Raw genomic sequence first — 19983 nt, forward strand, 5'->3', positions numbered from 1 at the left:
GTATCTTGTGGAAGATTTTTGTATCCATGTTCATCAGGGAAATTGATCTATAGTTCTCCTTTTTAGTGTAGTCTTTGTCTGGTTTTGGAATCAAGGTAATGCTGGATTCAAAGAAAGAGTTTTTAAGTTTGCCTTCCATTTCTATTTTTTGGAACAGCTTCAAGAGAATAGGTGTGAACTCTTCTTTAAATGTTTGGTAGAATTCCCCTGGAAAGCCATCCAGCCCTAGACTCTTGTTTTTTTGGGAGAGTTTTGATTTCTTTACTGGTTCTGGGTCTGTTCAGATTTTATATTTCTTCCTGTTTCGCTTTTGGTAGTTTATATTTTTCTAGGAATGTGTCCATTTCTTCCAGATTGCCCATTTTATTGGCACATAATTGCTCATAATATTCTCTTATTGTTTGTATTTCGGCAGTGTTGGTTGTGATCTCTCCTCTTTCATTCTTGATTTTATTTATTTGGGTCCTTTCTTTTTTGTTTTCGATCAAACTGGCTAGGGGTTTATCAATTTTGTTAATTCTTTCAAAGAACCAGCTGGTTTCATTGATCTGTTCTGCTGTTTTATTTGTCTGTTTGTTTTTGTTTTTGTGTTTTTGTGTTTTTGTTTCGATCACATTGATTTCTGCTCTAATCGTTGTTATCCTGTCTTCTGCTGGTTTGGGGTTTTATTTGATGTTCTTTTTCCAGCTCTTTGAGGTGTGAAGTTAGGTTGTGTATCTGAGGCCTTTCTTCCTTCTTTAGGAAGGCATTGCTATATACTTTTATGACTGCCTCTGCTGCATGCCAGAAGTTTTGGGCTGTGGTGTTATCATTTTCATTGCCCTCATGTACTTTTTAATTTTCTCTTTAATTTCTTGGTTGGCCCATTCTTTTTTTTTTTTTTTTTTTTTTAATATGGGACACTTCATGAATTTGTGTGTCATCCTTGTGCAGGGGCCATGCTAATCTTCTCTGTATCATTCCAATTTTAGTATATGTGCTGCTGAAGTGAGCACCCCATGCATTCTTTAGTAGGATGTTCTTTAGTCCCCAAGTATTTGTTATCTTTCCAAATTTTCTCTTGTGGTTGATTGCGAGTTTCATAGCGTTGTGGCCTGAAAATATGCACAGTATGATCTCAGTCTTTTTGTACTTGCTGAGGGCTGATATGTGTCCCACTATGTGATCTGTTCTGGAGAATGTTCCATGGGCACTGAAGAAGAATGTGTATTCTGCTTTAGGATAAAATGTTCTGAATATATCTGTTAAGTCCATCCTGTCCAATGTGTCACTCAAAGCCATTGCTTCCATGTTGACTTTCTGTTTAGATGATCTGCCTGTTGTTGTAAGTGGGATGTTGAAGTTCCCTACTATTATGGTATTATTATCAATGAATTTCTTTTTGTGATTAATTGATTTATATATTTGGGTTCCTCAACATTTGGAGCATAAATGTTTACAATCGTTAGGTCTTCATGGATAGACCCCTTAATTATGATATAATGCCCTTCTTCATCTCTTGTTATAGTCTTTATTTAAAACAAAATTTTTTTTAACATTTATTTATTTTTGAGAGATAGAGAGCAAGGGAGGGGCAGAGAGAGAGGGAGACACAAAATATGAAGCAGGCCCCATGCTCTGGGCTGTTAGCACAGAGCCCAAAGTGGGGCTCGAACGCACGAACTGTGAGATCATGACCTAAGCTGAAGTTGGATGCCCAACTGACTGAGCCACCCAGGCGCCCCTAAGTCCATTTTAAAATCTAGATCATCTGATATAAATATTGCTATTCCAGCTCTCTTTTGTTGACCATTAGCATGATAGATGGTTCTCCATCCCCTTATTTTCAATCTGAGGGTGTCTTTAGGTGTAAAATGGGTCTCTTGTAAACAGCATATAGATGGATCTTGTTTTCTTATCCCTTCTGTTACCCTATGTCTTTTGAATGGAGCGTTGAGTCCATTGACATTTAGAGTACTGAAAGATAGGAATTTATTGCCATTATGTTGCTAATAAATTGGAGAGTTGGAATTTCTGGTAGTGTTCTCTGGTTCTTTGTTGCTTTTGGTCTTTTTGTTTCTGTTTTTGTTTTTGTTGTTTCATCTCTTCTTCCTTCAGAGAGTCCCCCTTAAAATTTCTTGCAGGGCTGGTTTAGTGGTCACGAACTACTTTAATTTTTGTTTGTCTGGGAAACTTTTTATCTCTTCTATTTTGAATGACAGCCTTGCTGGATGAAGAATTCTTGGCTGCATATTTTTCCGATTCAGCACATTGAATATATCCTGCCACTCCCTTCTGGTCTGCCAAGTTTCTGTGGATAGGTCTGCTGCAAACCTGATCTGTCTTCCCTTGTAGGTTAAGGACTTTTTTCCCTTGCTGCTTTCATGATTATTTCCTTGCCTGAGTATTTTGTGAATTTGACTATGTTACGCCTTGTTGCTGGTCGGTTTTTGTTAAATGTAATGGCAGTCCTCTGTGCTTCCTGGATTTTGATGTCTGTGTCTTTCCCCAGGTTAGGAAAGATTTCTGCTATGATTCGTTCACATAAATTTTCTACCCCTTTTTTTCTCTCTTCATCTTCTGGGACCCCTATCATTCTTATGTTATTCCTTTTTAATGAGTCACTGAGATCTCTAATTTTTATTTTGTGCTCTTTTGCCTTAGTTTCCCTCTTTTTTTCTGCTTCAGTATTCTCCATAAGTTTGCTCTGCCTCACCCATTCTTGCTGCCGTGGCATCCATTCGAGATAGCAGCTCAGTTACAGCATTTTTTATTTCATCCTCCCTAGCTTTTATTTCTTTTATCTCTGCATAAAGGGATTCTGATGTATTTTCAACCCCAGCTAGTATTCTTATTATCATGATTCTAAATTCTGATTCAGACATCTTGTTTGTATCTGTGATTAAGTCCTCGGCTGTCATTTCTTTCTGTTCTTTCTTTTGGGGTGAATTCCTTCATTTTGTCATTTTTGAGGAAGAAAAGGAATTAAGTAAGAAAAATTAAAATTAAAAATTAAAAACAACACAAAGAAATCAATTAAAGGATGCTAGATCCTAGGTATGTTTTGGTCTGGTTGTTGAAAGAAGGTTGATAGATTAGAGAAAAAAGGGAAAGGTAAGAAAAGAAAAAAAAGGAAAACCTTTGAAAATTTGAAAAAATGAATACAATAAAACAGAATAGAATGAAATGATGAAAGTAAAATAGAATTTTAAGAATTTATAAAAGAGTAAAAAAAAACTAGTAGAAAAAATTGACAAGTCTTTTTTTTTTTTTTTTTCAACGTTTATTTATTTTTGGGACAGAGAGAGACAGAGCATGAACGGGGGAGGGGCAGAGAGAGAGGGAGACACAGAATCGGAAACAGGCTCCAGGCTCAGAGCCATCAGCCCAGAGCCCGACGCGGGGCTCGAACTCACGGACCGCGAGATCGTGACCTGGCTGAAGTCGGATGCTTAACCGACTGCGCCACCCAGGCGCCCCGACAAGTCTTTTTAATAAAAATGGAAAATAAAAGTAGGTTTTTTTTCTCTTTCTGTATTCAAGAATAAGAAAAGAAAAAAAAATTGAACAAAAGGACCAGCGAACAGAATGGAGTATGATTGAAATTACATCTGGTTTCTCATAGAAGTCAAGCTATGAAGCACTTTATAGTCTGTGAACTAAGCAGGCAGAGAGACTTGTGTTTGTCAAGAGTGCTGTTGGCCCAGTTGGGCAGGGCTTAGTGTAACAGCTATGTCCTCCATAGATGGCACTGCTTAGCTTACTGGGGTTGATTGCTGTGGATGGCACTTGTAGGCATGTATGTGCGTATGCGGGAGGGGTGAAAATGGCATCACCCTGCTACCCAGTCTCTAGTATTTGAACTCTGTGGTCTCCACGACTGGCAATCGAGCACCCTTGCTTTTTCTCTGGCTTCCATCCACTCCCCACTTCTACACTGTCTGTAACCAAGCTGCCAGACGGCACCTGCCTCCTGAGTTTTACCTCAAATAGGGCTTTTTCCCAGCCCCTCACTTCTGAGGGACTTCAGCTTTGGCCCACTCACACCTTCTGGAGGAGGGTCTCACCAGGCAATGGCCAGGTGCCGGCTCGCCCCCAGGAATGTTCATGAGACCGCACTGCTGATGGTGCCCAGAGACTGTGGCCGGGTGCCAGCCCAGCCCAGAAAAAGTTCATGCGATTTTGTACCAGCAGCAGAGTTTCAAGGTTTACGGAAAATCACAACACACATCTGGCTCCGGGCTTCACCCTCATTGTCCTTATTCCAGCACTAGTAAATGTGGTTGTTCTCCAGAGTCTGCTGGGACCTTTGCCTGTGGGGATGCCGCACAGCCTCTACCAGGTGTCCTCCCAGCAGGGGAACTGCTTCTCCCCATGTGGCCCGAGAACCTCTTGGACCCCACTCTGCTACTGGGGATTCGCCCTTCCCACCAGAGCACCACTAGGTATTGAGCTGCGGAGTTGCAGACTCCGTGCTCCCCCTGTTTATAGAGTCTTAATGGAATTTAGACCCTCTCCTTTCTCCTTTCTTCCTTTTTTGTTCAGTCCCTGTGGCTGTTTCCGCTTTTCCACTTTGTCTGCAGCTGCTTTTGGTGGTGGTGGGGGTGCTTTTCCCATACTCTCTCCCCATCTCCGTCCTGTCTCCACAAGCAAAAACAACTCCCTGACCTCCGCAGCTTCTCTCTCCCCCAGTTCACCTCTTCACGCCGCGTACCTGCTGAGTTCTGTGGTTCAGGTTGTGCAGATTGTTGTGTTAATCCTCAAATCAGTTTTCTAGGTGTGCAGGATGGGTTAGCGTTAATCTGGCTACATTTCAGCCACGAGAGACGCAAAAAAACCTTCATGCTGTTCCGCCATCTTGGCCCCTCCTCTGATGAGGCTTCTAATAGTCCTTGTCATTTTAATAGCTGATCACCAGAGGCCCAAGACTGAAAACTACGTGGCTCCCTGTCTGGTTCAGTAGATTTTCCAAAATGACTATGTGATGGGAAGATCAACCTGAAAGAGGGCTTTAGGGAGATGCTCCAGTTTCTCTTATTGCAACATTCTTGCCTAGAGTGTTGCATTGCCTAATTGGCTAAACCTGGCAGTAAGAACAGCCTGCTTTACCACCGCGCAGCTGACCCAAAACATTACTGAAATCTTGACTTGATGTAACCTTTGAGATTTGGGAACCTGGACGTTGTCAGCATTTTTGGACTGAACCCCTACCTTCTGTTCAGCTCTGGAATTTGGAGGTGAATGCGAACACAGTCACTGCCTCAAGGAGCTCCCTGTCATTCTGGAAGGGAAGCAAATACCTGAGTAGGCCTTCCATATAACCTGCCATACAGGTTATAAGTGTTAGGAGATGTTACACAGGATACTCCTGGGATACAAAAGACACGATGAGCCTTCTCACTGGGGGTCTGTGAACCTTTGCTAGGAGACCCTTGTTTAGGTTTGACACAGCCTGTGTCTGCACTACAGGGAAATCAGGTTGCCCCAAAGCTGGTGTCACTGGTTTCTCTGTATGGTGGAATTCTGGAGAAGGTTTATTTTCTTCTCCTTCTTCACGTTTATTTATTTTTGAAAGAGAGAGAGAGAGAGACGGAGAGCATGTGTGCAAGCAAGCAAAGGAGAGGCAAAGAGAGAGGAGATAGAGACTCCCGAGCAGGTTGTGTGCTGACAGCAGAGAGCCTGATGCAGGGCTTGAACTCATGAGCCATGAGAGCATGACCTGAGCCAGACACTTAACCGACTGAGCCACCCAGGCACTCAGGTTTATTTTCTTCTTTAATTACCTCTGTACTTTCCAGTTTGCTAAAAGGAGTACGTATAAAGGTTTAAATAAAGGCAGGGCTGGCCTAGGAAATAGCCTTTTCAGCATAAGGGCGGGGGGAACCTCCTTTAAGTCTTTACTCAGTGTTTTGTAACGAACATTTTTTTTGTGAAAGAGATACTGGTTAAGGGAGTGAAACAAGATTTTCTAGTATTGTCAGCAATATAACAGTAAGTCACAAAGATGAGATAAAAAGCAAATAGAGAGCCAAAGCAGGGACTAGTAAAGGATCTTTCAGCACAGGGGACTACATCAAACATCTGTAAGGAATTGCAGCTTGAGCATATGAATAAGACAGGGGTGAGGTCCAAAGATAAGTCTGAATTTTTAGAATAAATAAATGTAAAAGCTTTGTTTTTAGCCCCTGGAGCGTGGGCTGAGGAGAGGCGAATGAACTTAAAACTCTGGCCTGAGGATGGTTTCACTGACTCCCATGCCTGGGTCACCCGAGGGAGGGGTTTCTGAAGTTGAGGGCTAAAGTCAAAGTGTCCAAACACTTGTTCTCATTTCCAGACTCCTGCTGATAATTGGCCCTGAAGTTTTGGCCTGCTTGCTTTTTTCTTTATGGTAATGAAACTCCTAAGCGCATTAAACTACTCAAGGTTACTTGTGTTGGGCTCATTTAGCCCAGTTGAATAAGCACTGTCCCGCCGAAAAGTACAGCCAAGCAAACAGACGCATCCAGACATGCCCAGGAGTGCTCTGCATCAAGCAGAGTGTTGTTTCTCACCCCACACACCGAAAAGTGGGGCTTCTCGTTTTACTCTTTGCCTATTGCATCCACTCCCTTCCTCACGCAACAGTCTTCTTAGCCCTGGGCTAGGATGCTAGGATGCTTGGGGTTTTTTTTTTTTTTTCATTAATTCCAAATGATGTTTACATAAGTGCCTTTGTGTGGAGTTCTGCATTGCCATAATTGAGTTGATCATGACAATTCTAGACTTTTCATCTGCCTAGAGACAGGAAGATCATAGTAGCTTTGTAGCTAGACCGTCTGTGGTACATTCTCAGACTTTACGAAAAGATTCCATTTCCTCATTTAGAAAAGTAGAGATTTAGAAATAGTAGAGATTGTGAGCTGCCCTGCAATGCCTATTTTCTCCTTTACCTAGGAATGGCTGACAGCCTCCCCTCAGACTGCATTTCCCAGGCTTCCTTGCAGCTAGGTGTAACCATGTGACGTAGTGCTGGCCCATGGGGTGTGAGCAGAAGTGACTTGTACAACTTCCCGGTCCTACCTGTAAAAGGAAAGAGTAAATGCCTAGCCCCCAGGCACTGTAGAATGGTCATGTTGGTCCTGAATTGCTTTTGCAAATGCTTTTGACGAGCAAGAGACAAAAATGCAATCTTGTTTAAACCGCCAGTTGCCACAGTCTTCATCATGACAGAAAAACCTATATCCCAACTATAACAAGAGTATAAAGGAAACTAGTTGTGATGTAGGAAAGTTTGAAAACAAAGGCTTGAGGTAGTAATAATGAGCAAGTGTTCCACCTAAATGGCCATTATGTGTTCAAAAATGCCTGTAAAGGGGTGCCTGGGTGGCGCAGTCGGTTAAGCGTCCGACTTCAGCCAGGTCACGATCTCGCGGTCCGGGAGTTCAAGCCCCGCGTCGGGCTCTGGGCTGATGGCTCAGAGCCTGGAGCCTGTTTCCGATTCTGTGTCTCCCTCTCTCTCTGCCCCTCCCCCGTTCATGCTCTGTCTCTCTCTGTCCCAAAAATAAACGTTGAAAAAAAAATTAAAAAAAAATGCCTGTAAAGTATTCTGACTTCACATCCAAGAAGAACTCTTCGGCATACTCATCCTCATTAAATAGGCTTTGAAGGGCCAAGCTCCCTCTCAGTGTGCTGTTGTCTTGTTGCTTCTAGTTTACTCATCTCTCCCCTGTGGTTTGTGCATGCTGCCATCCTGTGCCTTTAAATTATAGGTGGGTGGTGGGCCTACCTTAGATCTCTCCTCTCCTATACATTACCAAGCTCCTTTCATGTAGGAAGACTAAGGGGCTGAGGTTTCTGGAAGAGGCTATGGCTAAAGCTACTGACTTAATCAGGTACAGGTCGTTAGCTTCCTTATGTGCCCAAAGAGAGAAGGTTCCTGACAAGCCACCAAGGCTCTGGCTGCCCGAAGAAGTCAGAAGGCTCAGACTGCCTCTGGTCTACCCCGACCTCATCATATTCATGGGACTGCCCAGAGATACCATGGGGGTTGCAGTTCAAATGGATCAGAGTCTACATGGAAGAAGAATGCTTAATCTCAAAACTTCTCGATGCCCTAGTTCTTTCTCCATACTCACCTTCCCGTCTGGGTTTGTAATCTATTGGTGCAGTGGTACCTAGGGTCCCGAGAGCAGGCCCCTGTGTGATTAAGCTCAGCTCTGGTTACTAAAAAAAAAAAAAAACAAAAACATGTTGTTGGCATTTCCTGCACTTGAAGAGATTAAAATGTTACTGTGGTCAATTCATTGAAACAGGTTTGCTTTGTTTTTAATACCTGGAAAAACACTATCCCTGATGAAATGTCATTCTTTAGAGGGGTGTCTTAGATAGTTTAATGGTGGTCTGGTGGAGGTCTTTGTAAGTGTGTACATTATGGAACCTGTGGGGTTGGTGGCCTCCTTCAACTGAGCTATACCTCTAACAACTGGAGTATAAAAGGTCTTAATTATATGTGTGTTGTAATTTCCATGAAGTCTAGCTGGGTTTGGAGATGGAACTGAGTCTAATCAATCCTCTCTACCAGTAAGCATTTTCCCCAGAACTGGGTTTGCCTCAGCCTCTTCCAGTCTTCCTGCAGCATCTCATGTTTTCTCCCTCCTGGCCTGAGTTTGCCCACAGCCCTACCCTATACAAACATGCAGTTTCCACAGAGGTGTGTTCTCTCCCTGTCCCATGAAATTCATTAGCTTGAAGTTGATGCTTGTTCTTGCTTGCTGTTGGTCCACCTGTCTTGTGTATCTGTGTTTCGTGTGTTTGTGCCTTCAGCAGCTCTTGGCACACAGTTTAAACAGAGCACCCAATACCCAAAGACCCCGTAATAAGTGCTTACAAAGCCCAGGGTGTTGGCCTCCCTTTTGGTAACTGAGCTACAATTCTTCAAGTTAGGATTTATTACAATAGCTACAACCATATTGTAAATTCTACTAACTTGGCACTTATGTGGAATTGTTCACTTTCAGCCACATTCTATTCATAACAGTTGGGATTTTTATGATCCTAAGAACGTAGAAGTTGAATTTGAAAGTGGTTTTTTTCTTTTTTAATACAGACTAAATTGTCCTTAAATTCCGGATTTTGAAAATCATGTGGGAGATTTATTTTGATGATACTTTTGGTGGGTTATAAGCTTCCTTCGAAAGCAGATTGCAGCAGTTTTGTTATGTAATTTGTAGCTGTTGTGTTTTGTTTTGAAGCTTATCACTTAAAGACTGTAGAAACCTAATGCTATCTTACAGAATTTTTTTAAGGGAATAAACAGACGTGCAACTTTCATTAAGTCTTTCCAATCTCTTTGCAGTACCATGCAGGATGACATTTTCATTCTTCATGAGCAAGAGTATGACAGTCTGCTTGAGTCTGTCTTCAAAACTGAATTCTTAAGCCTCTTAGCAAAGCGTTATGAGGAAAAAACCCAGAAGCAACTACCTCTGAAATTTAGCAATACGTAAGTGGGGATCTGGGGCCCAAAATTGTGAGTAAAAATTGATCTCCCTGCTGCAGTCAAGGCTGAGAAGAGAGGAGGCTTGTGGGGTGGAGCAGGGGGTCTGACCGGCTTCAGTGGCTTCAGAAAAGCCCAGCCCTGTGTGCCTCCATTTCCCCCAGAGAGTCCTAGGGCCTACAGAAGACAGTCCTGATGGATGTTACAGACTTTGAAAGATCACTTTTGCATTTTTGTGACGTAATATGGACAGCTACTTAAAATTAGGATTTTTCTGCCTTATGACATGAGAAAATGTAAGTTAAAAAAAAAAAGCGGGGGCGCCTGGGTGGCGCAATCGGTTAAGCGTCCGACTTCAGCCAGGTCACGATCTCGCGGTCCGGGAGTTCGAGCCCGCGTCAGGCTCTGGGCTGATGGCTCGGAGCCTGGAGCCTGTTTCCAATTCTGTGTCTCCCTCTCTCTCTGCCCCTCGCCCGTTCATGCTCTGTCTCTCTCTGTCCCAAAAATAAATAAACGTTGAACAAAAAAAATTTAAAAAAAAAAAAAAAAAAGCAGACTATGGAATTGTGTTATGTAAGCCCATAAGCAGTATGAAAAATAAAAACTGGCTGGGCATTTTAGAGTTGTGATGAATTTCCCATCTATTTGGGTTTTGGTTGCTAGTGTTGAATGAAATTTCATTAAGTAATAACCACCTTCCGTGCCGGGGAGACATGGGCTATCTTGTGTCTGGCATCTCTCAGTTCTCCACAAACAGACCGAGGGAAATCAGAGAGGCACAGTGACGCCCCACAATAGTGTGGCCTGGAGAGTGTCCCTTCCCTTTCGTCCGCTCGGCAGACCCACCTGAGTTCACCTGATGGAGTGACATCGGTACCTATAATGGGGTACCTCCCTCACCAACTGGTTTCTCACAGATGCTTGCTGGGCCCCAGATACTTCTGCCTCTGGTCGGGGCTTAGCACGCCGCTGTCCCACACCCATGTACGTTGTCCGCGTTCGAGGGCCCCGGGCCGGCTCAGATGACCTGGGTTTGCCTAGTTTTACAGCACACTTGCCCAGCAGCAGAAAACTCCATGTTGGGGTCTGCGAGCACCATTTTCTCACTTGTTACTAACAAATATCCTCATCACAGGCTTGAACTCAAGTTGAAAAAGGAAAACTGGGGTCCCTGGAGTGCAGGGGGCTCCCGGCAAGTGCAGTTCCACCAAGGCTTCGGTGACCTGGCCATCCTCAAGCCCAGTAACAAAGTGCTGCAGGTCAGCATCGGACCAGGCCTGCCCAAGAATTCCCGTAAGTGTGCACGGGGCCCATGGCAGGACCACCGCCTGGCCCTCCCTCACCCTGCTCGGGGCCAGACTTATTTCCTACGAGATGCTCACGGGGCTCTGCGAGGCAGAGAACCAGTACATTTACTGCTTCCTGGGGCTGGGGTTTACTTGACATTGAAGCATTTCCAACTAAACCAACATCAAGGCAAATGAGCAGGTTAAACCTTTCTGGATAATTTCGCACTTAGGTATAGCTATCCTGGCATTACAAATACTGTGTTTAAAATAAATCAGGGGAGCCTGGGTGGCTTAGTCGATTGAGCGTCCGACTTCAGCTCAAGGTCATGATCTTGATCTCATGGTCTGTGAGTTCGAGTCCCACGTCGGGCTCTGTGCTGACAGCCTGGACCCTGGAGCCTGCCTCAGAGTCTGTGTCTCCCTCTCTCTCTGACCCTCCCCCATTCATGCTCTGTCTCTCTCTGTCTCAAAAATAAATAAACATTTAAAAAATTAAAAAAAAAAAAAATCAGCTTGTTAGCTTCACATGTCCAGCCCATTCCAGTCAGATCTTGTCAACAGTACAAACATTACCTTTTCTGGCAGTTAGAAGAAATTGACCACGTTTTACCAGCCCTTAGCCGGGTTTCACTGTATTACTGTGCGTCAGAGCTAATGGCTCCTCCTTCCACCATAGAACCAGCACTTACCTGGAAAACGCGTCCTGCCACCGCACTGCACTAACTCCTTCACCAACCTTTGATTCTTTTTCTATTTATTAGCAATGTTTGTAATGTACAGCATAGAGTAATCATGTATGCTATGCTTTCATCTACTGTAGATATCTTTATAGAATTTTCTCCATGCGTACAACAAATGGATGCCAGGTATAAAGGAGGCCTTTGTGAAATCTGTCTACAAAGGTACACGCTGGCATGTGCTGTAAGTCACTAATACAATACAGACAAATAGCCACGCAGAACATGTTGGTGTATCTGTATCAGTTGGTACTTACAGAAAACAGACAGCAGATCTTTTGGGTTTTGTTTTAATTTTTCTCTTTTTTTTTTTTTTAAGTTTATTTATTTTGAGAGAGAGGGAGGGAGAGCACACGAGGGGCAGAGAGAAAGGAAGAGAGAGAATCCCAAGCAGGCTCCACACTTTGAGCGCAGGGCCCAACATGGGGCTTAACCTCACGAACCATAAGAGCATGACCTGAGCTGAAACCAAGAGTCGGATGCTTAACCAGTTAAGCCACCCAGGCGCCCCCAGACAGCAGTTTTTGAAGACGCTTTTAAATACACGGATTCTTGGGATGCCTGGGTGGCTTAGTCAGTTAAGTGTCTGACTTTGGCTCAAGTCATGATTTCGTGATTCATGGGTTTAAGCCCTGCGTCAGGCTCTGTGCTGATAGCTTGGAGCCTGGAGCCTGCTTAAGATTCTGTGTCTCCTTGGCGCCTGGGTGGCTCAGTCGGTTGGATGACCGACTTCGGCTCAGGCCATGATCTCACGGTCCGTGGGTTCCAGCCTCGAGTCGGACTCTGTGCTGGCAGCTCGGAGCCTGTAGCCTGCTTCGGATTCTGTGTCTCCCTCTCTCTCTCTGCCCCTCCCCTGCTCAAGCTCTGTCTCTGTCTCTCTCAAAAATAAATAAACATTTAAAAAATTAAAAAAAAAAAAAAAAAGATTCTGTGTCTCCCCACTCTGGTCTCCTGCCAATACCTCCTCCTGGCCAAACCCAACTGGAATGCAGAGGCCTCTTGGCCCAGGTGAAGCAGTCCTATGGGCTCAGAGCCTGGCAAAGAAGAGCAACAGATAACCAGCGGGTTGTGAACAGTGTTCAGTAGGCCCCGAAGTGGAACGTCCCCTAATCAGGAGGGAAGGAATCTAGGTACTGAGAGGGAAACCCTCACCAGGCCGCTTCCCCTTGTCCCCGGACCTCAGGACCTCCTTCATTTTGTGTTATTCGTGCCTTCTCACCTCCCATCCTTCTCAGTTCCTCAGCCCTTCTCTTTGCAAGAAATTCCCTCTGCACCCCTCTTCTGGTTTGATCCTACCTTCCTTCATGTCCTACTGGAGACCTATCTATTGGTTTCCTTTGTAATACATGTCTCTGCAGAGGTGCCATCTCCTCTGCCCGGCAGTGTTCTTTTGGCTGCCCCAGGCCCAGTTCTGACCCACAGTGGGGTTCCATGGACCACCAGTTCATTTTCTAACTCCTCACGTCTGTGTCAGAAGTACAAGTCTTCTACCCTCTGTGGTCTCTGTTTTCATCGGAAGGCTCTTGACCCTACACTGATGTACAGTGAGCGCTGAGATGTGCTTCTTGCCAGTGACCGTGACGGGCAGCACTGACGGGTTCATTCCGTGCTGTGTTCAGACCACGAGTGCAAACGTTAAAATGTCCCACCCATCTCTTTTGAAAGCCCACAGAAATAGAAACGCTTTTGTAAGACTGTAAAGCCGTTGTCGCTAACATTTCAACACCGTGGGTCCATCGACGTGTCTTCCGGCCCCTCCTGTCCCAAGGCTACTAAGACAGTACTTCCCTCAACTGTCCCTTCTCTATGCAGGCTCCTTGCATATTTGGCTGGAACCTGGATTCCACACTTCTCAAAAGTTTTCCATAAGCAAGAAACCATCAGAAGCCATAAAACCAACCAGTGGTACTGATTTTGACTTTGTCTTGTTTGTTTGTTTCAGGTCCTACCAGAAGGAACACAATTCAAAACAAAGGTTATTCCGGTGGGACGCACAATGCCAACTACCCCATGAGAGCCGCCCCTCCCCCTCCAGGTAAATCCAGCGTGTGCCCGAGACCAGGACCACTAACCTGGACCCATCATTTGTAAAATGTATCTGGGAAGAAACCCATTAGCAGATAAATGCGCACATACTACCGAGCCATGAGCCATTGCAGTGCCAGATGCACTCCCGCCAGCATAATGGCCCTGCTTGTGACCCCAAAATGCAGGAAAAGCATGAGCTCGTGAGACTGAACTGAGGCTGAGTTAATGATCTGGATTTCATTACCTAGCAATATTACTCCCAAAGGGAAGACTTCTTACATCAGTAAAAGAAAAAGGAGTTCCTTGTCCATGGCAACCAGGATGTTGTCAGCTTTTCAGTTGGGAGGATGTGGCCTTTGTGGGGCTAGGAGTTTGCTGGCGATAACCCCTCCACCAGCACTCTGTTCCCGCCAAGTATCACGATGATATTTTGCAACTAGTTAAGAGCTTCATGAATAAGTGGAAAATTTTTATTTTCAGTCAGATAGGCTCTTTATTCCAAAAAAACAAAGGAATATCTAAAAGAATTACAAAATTGATACAAAAAAATTTTTTTAAACCTTAAGTTTCATATTTCTCGTATTTTATGATAAAAATACAGCACGCAGGTCAATAAAATCCAAACCTGAGTCAATGCAAGACTCTTTGCCTGGAAAAATCCATTTAGTGTTTTAAGAGCACTCTCAAAATGCACAAGATGTTTTTCCCTCACAAAATTCAGTTAATGAAGAGCTGCCCCCAGAATATTGGGTGTTCGTAAGTTCAGGAGTCTGGGTCTGAAACGGTCACCTTAGGACCACACTTAAATCATCCCAGACAAGGAAATAGCAGTGTCTGAAGTAAGCAGGGAAAAGCATTTCTTTCATCTCCTGCTCTGCAATCTCGAAGCTATATGCTAAAATATGGACACCCATGCCTAGCAGTAAAAAACTAATTCACATCTCTTTGGGAGTCCCCATGCTTTCTGCCCAGCTCTCTTTCCTCCCCTCTGCCTTTACCCTTGAAGAAAATCCAAGCATAAAGGAACCTAAGAGAACCACTATAGTAATGTGTTACTACTTACGTGCTGGCGCCCCCCGCCCCTGTGCAGAATCCTGGCCAGACCACCTGGAAAGTTCATTTGCCTCAGCTTAGGTTGGCCAAAGTTGCCTCAGACCAAATACCCGACCTTGAGCTCGGCTCCCAACCCCTCTACGTGACCGTTTTCGTGAATAAAATGAGGCAGTTGGACCTGAATCCCTTTTATCAGCTTTTCTCACACTATCTGTGGTGAAGGAACAAGATTGGGGTTTTTTTCTTTCTTAATTTCTTCTTTTTTGTTTTGTTTTGTTTTGTTTTGTTTTGTTTTTATGTTGAGAGAGAGAAAGGTGAGCAGGGGAGGGGCAGAGAGCGAGAGAGAATCCCAAGCAGGCTCTGCACTGCCAGTGTGGGGCCCGACACAGTGCTTGAACCCACGAACTGCGATTTCATGACCCAAGCTGAAGTTGGATGCCTAACCAACTGAGCCACCCGGGTGCCCCTTAATTTCTTTCCTTCTTTCTTTCTCAGCCTATCACAAACCATGCTTTTATTGTAACATATAATAAAAATGAGTAGAAGAATGGAATTTTAAAAGCATTCATAATCGAAGCCAGAATTTCTTACTGGATTCAAAAGACATGAAATAGGTCTACGAAGCTGCTGTGAATGCTTCTAAGTGCTTATCCTTAATTTCTGAACTTATCAAGGGTGAATGGGTCACGCACAGCATGGAGCAGCCCATCTGTGACACCCCCCCCCTTTAATTTCGTAGCCCTACAGCACGTCCTGCTCTGGTTTGCCCCTCTCCTTGGCAACCACCAAGCTCCTTGTTTCTTTAATGAAGAAACTGACACACTGAAAGGTCATATATCTTGTTCAAGGTCAACAGAGCTAACCTAGGCAGAGCCCAATCTGACCTGCTGGTCTCTCTTATAAACTAACGGTCATCCCACCTGTACCAAAGAGTTCTTTTCTTAATTCAGTTGGAAGAGGTTTTATAGGAGGTTTACCAAAATGGGCCTGGGGAAGTCTTGTTCTCCTTCATTCTTGCCCAGATCTGTCAGTGAGAGAAGAGGTAAGGGAGAAGAAGAGGTCACACATACAATGGAAAGATAATGCCCCTTTTGGCCAAGGCCTGTGGTTTGGAGCCCATCACCATATTCCATTACTTAACAGATAATGTCATCTTGACTAAGAACAGTTGTTTGGCTACGAGAGTTTACCCTATCTGGATTGATCCAACCAGTGGCCACATTTCCCTGCCTGTGTAGAGTGCTCCCTCTACCTCCCACAGGGGACTCCTGCAGAGGACACCCAAGACTGACCCCTTGAAAATGGACGTCCAACTGTTTAAACAGCTGCCTGCCAGCCCTCTTGAATCATAGCCTCATAATTTTTCTTAGATCTAAGAATGTGCCTGCCAACTCATTGCAAGCTTACCTTTCCTTGCATGTGGGCTTTGAAAGCCTGAATGAACATCTGGTGATTCTGCTACCCATTTCAACAAGCATGTGTGAGTGTCTGCTATGTTCCAGGCACTTGCTAGGCAGCTTACAGTGTATCAGCTCTGTCCCTCACAACATATTTGCAGTCATGTCCTCTGTATTTTCAGATGGGAAAACTGAGTCCTGGTGAAGCTAAGTGACTTGCTCTTGGCTAATCGATGGAGAGCCTTTAAGCAGATCAGAAGATGTAAGCTTTGTTTTCTCCCGTTTTTCTCTCCCTAGGTTACCATCAGAACGGAGTCATCAAAAACCAATTTGTGCCACATCCCCACGCTCCTGGAAACCAGAGGTTAAATCAGAAAAGTCTGTACACCTCCATGACCCGTCCACCCTTGCCACGGCAGCAGTCCACCGGCTCAGACCGAGTGTCACAGACGCCGGAGAGCTTGGATTTCCTTAAGGTCCCAGATCAGGGTGCTGCCGGGTAAGGGTCCCACCCCCTATAGATGAAGTTGGTGACCTGTATCTCCATCCATCACAGCAAGGTCCGTGGATTTCTTTGGGCTGTCTATACATGGTTCTAAAGTTGTTTTCCACCTGCGTGGTATAATCCAGGACCCAAGGCCATGAGGCTCGTGGTTGGCATTCGTAAAAGTACCAGCCAGGTTGACAGCACACAACTCATTCTCTGGAGACGGTTTATCATGATCATCAGAAGAGGGTCCCCTTCAGCCCTGAGATTCAATTACTCTGTGACCTATCTTGCTCTCTGGCGTGGCTGAGGAATGATGGGGTTTTGATTCGTGTCTGTGCCAGCTGCTGCATAAACACTACAGCTCGAAGAGCCGTTAGGAACACTAAGAATAACATCCCAGCATTGTACAAGGTATAGATGCTTTTATGAATACATATCTTTAGGGCTTTAAAATGAGAGCCTCGTAGCCTTTCTAGAACTGAAAATGAAGAGTGACAAAAAGAAACCCCGGGTTTTTAGCTGGAGGAAGTAAAGACTTCTAGAACTCTGTATTGATATTCAAAGAGTTATTAGTGTGGAAAGGCGGTTCGACACGTCCTGTGGAGTCACCAGGCATAAAACAGGTCCGCTCAAAGACGTGTAAGTGATCTCTGCCAGGAGGTAGCTTTTGGCATCAGTAAACAAAGGGGCATTCTAGAACCCCAAAGATGAACTGCCCTAGGATGTAAGGAGTACCTTGCCCCCAGAAGTATTCAGGCACGGGGTGGATGAAATAAGCAAGCAGATGTACTGTAGAGTGAGGTTGTCAGGTACCAGATAAGGATGAGGGTCTTATTTCAGTCCCTATTACCTAGCTAATATTGGACCTGCTGCTTACCCTCCCTGAGCTTTTTCTCCTCATCTATACACTGATGTAATGGCCCCCATGCGTGCACGTTGTTGGGAGGACTAGAAATAATATACATTAAATACCCAGCATGATACTGGGCATGTAGGAGCCACTCGGTCCGCGGGGGCTTGATGACAATGATGGTGGTGGTGGTGGTGATGATGATGATAGAACCATTATCTCACCGAGGCTGAACTAGTGACTTTGAAGGAGTCCTCCAACTCCGCATGATTCTCCATGGTAGAGTGGTTTTCTCCACTGAACCCAAGAGTGGGCCTGCTCCAGCCCACTCTTCCCCTTCCTCATGCCTGCCTGCATCTTCCATTCTCTCCGTGGCTCCACCATGATGGAGTTTCAGATGTGGTCGGGAGGCTCGTGGATGCAATAGAGCAGTGCTGGGAGAGAGACAACAGCTCCTGCCATTCACCTCCATTTCCCATTACAAGATGTTTTTCCTGCCTTGTCAGCTTCCTTCTAAAGACCACAAAGCTTTCACAAGCTTAACCACGTTCTCCTGGGGTTCCTCTTCCCCTGGCAAGTCTCACCTCATTTGGGCTCCAGATAGGAAAACACCTTAGTTTGGTACAGATGGCTGTCAGCAGAGATGATGCCACTCTACCCTGGATCTCTCTCCCCACCTACCCCCCACTTTTGTGTAAGTCACTGCCTCCCACCAGTTCTAACGATCGTGGCCTGCCTGATTGGCTTGATCAAAAGCAGTAGTTCTCCGACTTTAATGTGCACAGAATCACCTGGAGAACTCACTGGCCCACTTCCAGAGTCTGATTCAGTAGGTCCAGGGCGGTGCCCAAGAATTTACATTTCTATCAAGTTCTCAGCTGCTGTTGCTGCTGCTACTGATCCAGGGACCACATTTTGAAAAGCACTCCTCTAAAGGCATCTGTTCTCTAACTGATAAAGCCAGGAAAGATTCTGTGTACAAGTGAATTGAGAGGGTGCTGTTGAGGCAGAATTAAGATTTTTACTCCATAACCCAGACCTACACTATTCAGATGGATGGACCTAATGAAAATAATCAAACAATTCTTCCTGGGCCCGGGTTGAGGTTCGTGTCCCAAAGTAGGCAGAGAATTAAAATCAATCAATCAACAAAATGCATCAAATCTCTTAGCTCTGTCTGTTAGCTTCCTACTTGCATTGGCCTTGGCAAGCAAAACCATCTTTCCAGCCCTGCTTTGCAAGTTACAGACTTGCACACCAGCCAACTGCTAGCATCTGTCAGCCAAAGGCAGGCAATTTAGGAACATAGTGTCTTAACTGAGGCTGCTCCCTTCCAGCCCTCAGCTGCGTGGCTCCCTATTTAAGTCTTAGCGCACCCTTTGCCACCTCTAGGTCTAAAGATCAGGCGTACATAATGTGGCGTGGCGATGGCTATGAGGCTGGACAGAGAGGGCACCTTCACAGCTGGCTACCAGGCAGTAAGATTTTCCTGACCTTCTGTTGTCTGTTCTCTTAGTAGGCACACTGAGTCCAGGAGCTGCAAGAATCCCTTCTACCCTCCTCCTTGTACACTTAAATCTGCTGTAGTGCAAACGTTCCTTAGAAAATCCTACTCTGGTCAAAGGTCTGAACTTTTTCTTCATATTTATTTTCTGAAACACATCAAGTGAAAATTAAAATCATTTCTAATGTGGCCAGTGACCTTCGGCATGCCTTAGACATTTCAGAAGCCTCGGGGTCACCTGCATTTAATAGCTCCTCTTGGCCAAGAAAACATGAGTTGCCTTCATTTCACAGCAGGTTGTTGAAGCAAACAGCAGACTTTGGGATCCCAATCTTAAGCCTTTCCATAAACACAAAAATTCCTGTAAAACGTCACAGTTCCAAACAGTGACCTTGAAGGTGCCAATCTATAAAGGCAAGGTTTCCGCGGTCTTTTGCTCCTCGGGCTTTCGTACTCTTGGGCTTATCTTTCCTTTCCCTCTCCCACCCCCAATGCACTTTTCTTTATAGACGTATTTAGCATAAGCAATCATTTCTTTTGGATCATGTAATGTGGATAAAATCAAATGGTATAATTAGCACCTCAAGTTAATTCAGGAAAGTCTTTGTCAGTTTATTTTAGGTTCAGCCAGGTTTTTTTGGAGAGAGCATGAAGCCTTTGCTAAATTAATTACCATCCCAACTGGATCCTTTACCCTTGGCTCACCACGTTTGGGACATGGTGGCTATTCTTACTGTCGTCCTCATTGTTATTGTCCAGGGAAACTAGGAAAGATGTAGAGGGAATCATTACCCTGCAGTCTCTTAGCATACCTTTTGAAATGTCTGAATCAGGTTCAAGGTCTTTCCTGAGAATCCAGAAAGAGAACAGGTTAAGCAAGAATCATACAAACATTTCATTCATCAGCCTTTGCTCTGATTTCATAGGAACACTTGATTTGCCAGTCACGTGTGCTTTCAGTTATCCCTCCTATAGCTGAGACGTACATAATCTGACTCCATTTCATCACTGGAAGCATTAAAACCCAGACTGGAAATACCTTTTCTGTTGGCCTCTTTAATCCTATGGTCCATTTCATGGGAGGGCAACTTCAGGAAATTTCAAGATACTCCAGAGATTAATCCAACTAGAAGTAGGAGAAATAGAAAAATATTGAAAGTGCTCAGTGGTTGGGCTTCTTG

General features: G+C 44.6%; 1 protein-coding gene and 1 non-coding gene across 2 annotated transcripts in view; one reads left to right on the forward strand and one right to left on the reverse strand.

The window, feature by feature from the left end:
* The window catches only part of MYO1E (myosin IE), a 214139-nt gene that overhangs the window by 176666 nt on the left and 17490 nt on the right, over positions 1-19983 (forward strand). The window contains exons 23-26 of the mRNA XM_047075040.1: positions 9314-9460; positions 10590-10747; positions 13423-13515; positions 16256-16457. Of these exons, the coding sequence (XP_046930996.1) occupies positions 9314-9460; positions 10590-10747; positions 13423-13515; positions 16256-16457 (600 nt within the window). The remainder of the gene's footprint in view (positions 1-9313; positions 9461-10589; positions 10748-13422; positions 13516-16255; positions 16458-19983) is intronic.
* LOC124509077 (U6 spliceosomal RNA) lies at positions 889-995 on the reverse strand. Its single transcript, XR_006961415.1, has one exon. It is a non-coding gene; the product is annotated as a U6 spliceosomal RNA (small nuclear RNA).

This window comes from Lynx rufus, unplaced genomic scaffold (assembly GCF_022079265.1).
Source record: "Lynx rufus isolate CCGP_SWC_20201006 ecotype Redwood Valley unplaced genomic scaffold, mLynRuf1.p SCAF_13, whole genome shotgun sequence".
In the NCBI taxonomy this organism is placed as follows: Eukaryota; Metazoa; Chordata; class Mammalia; order Carnivora; family Felidae; genus Lynx; species Lynx rufus.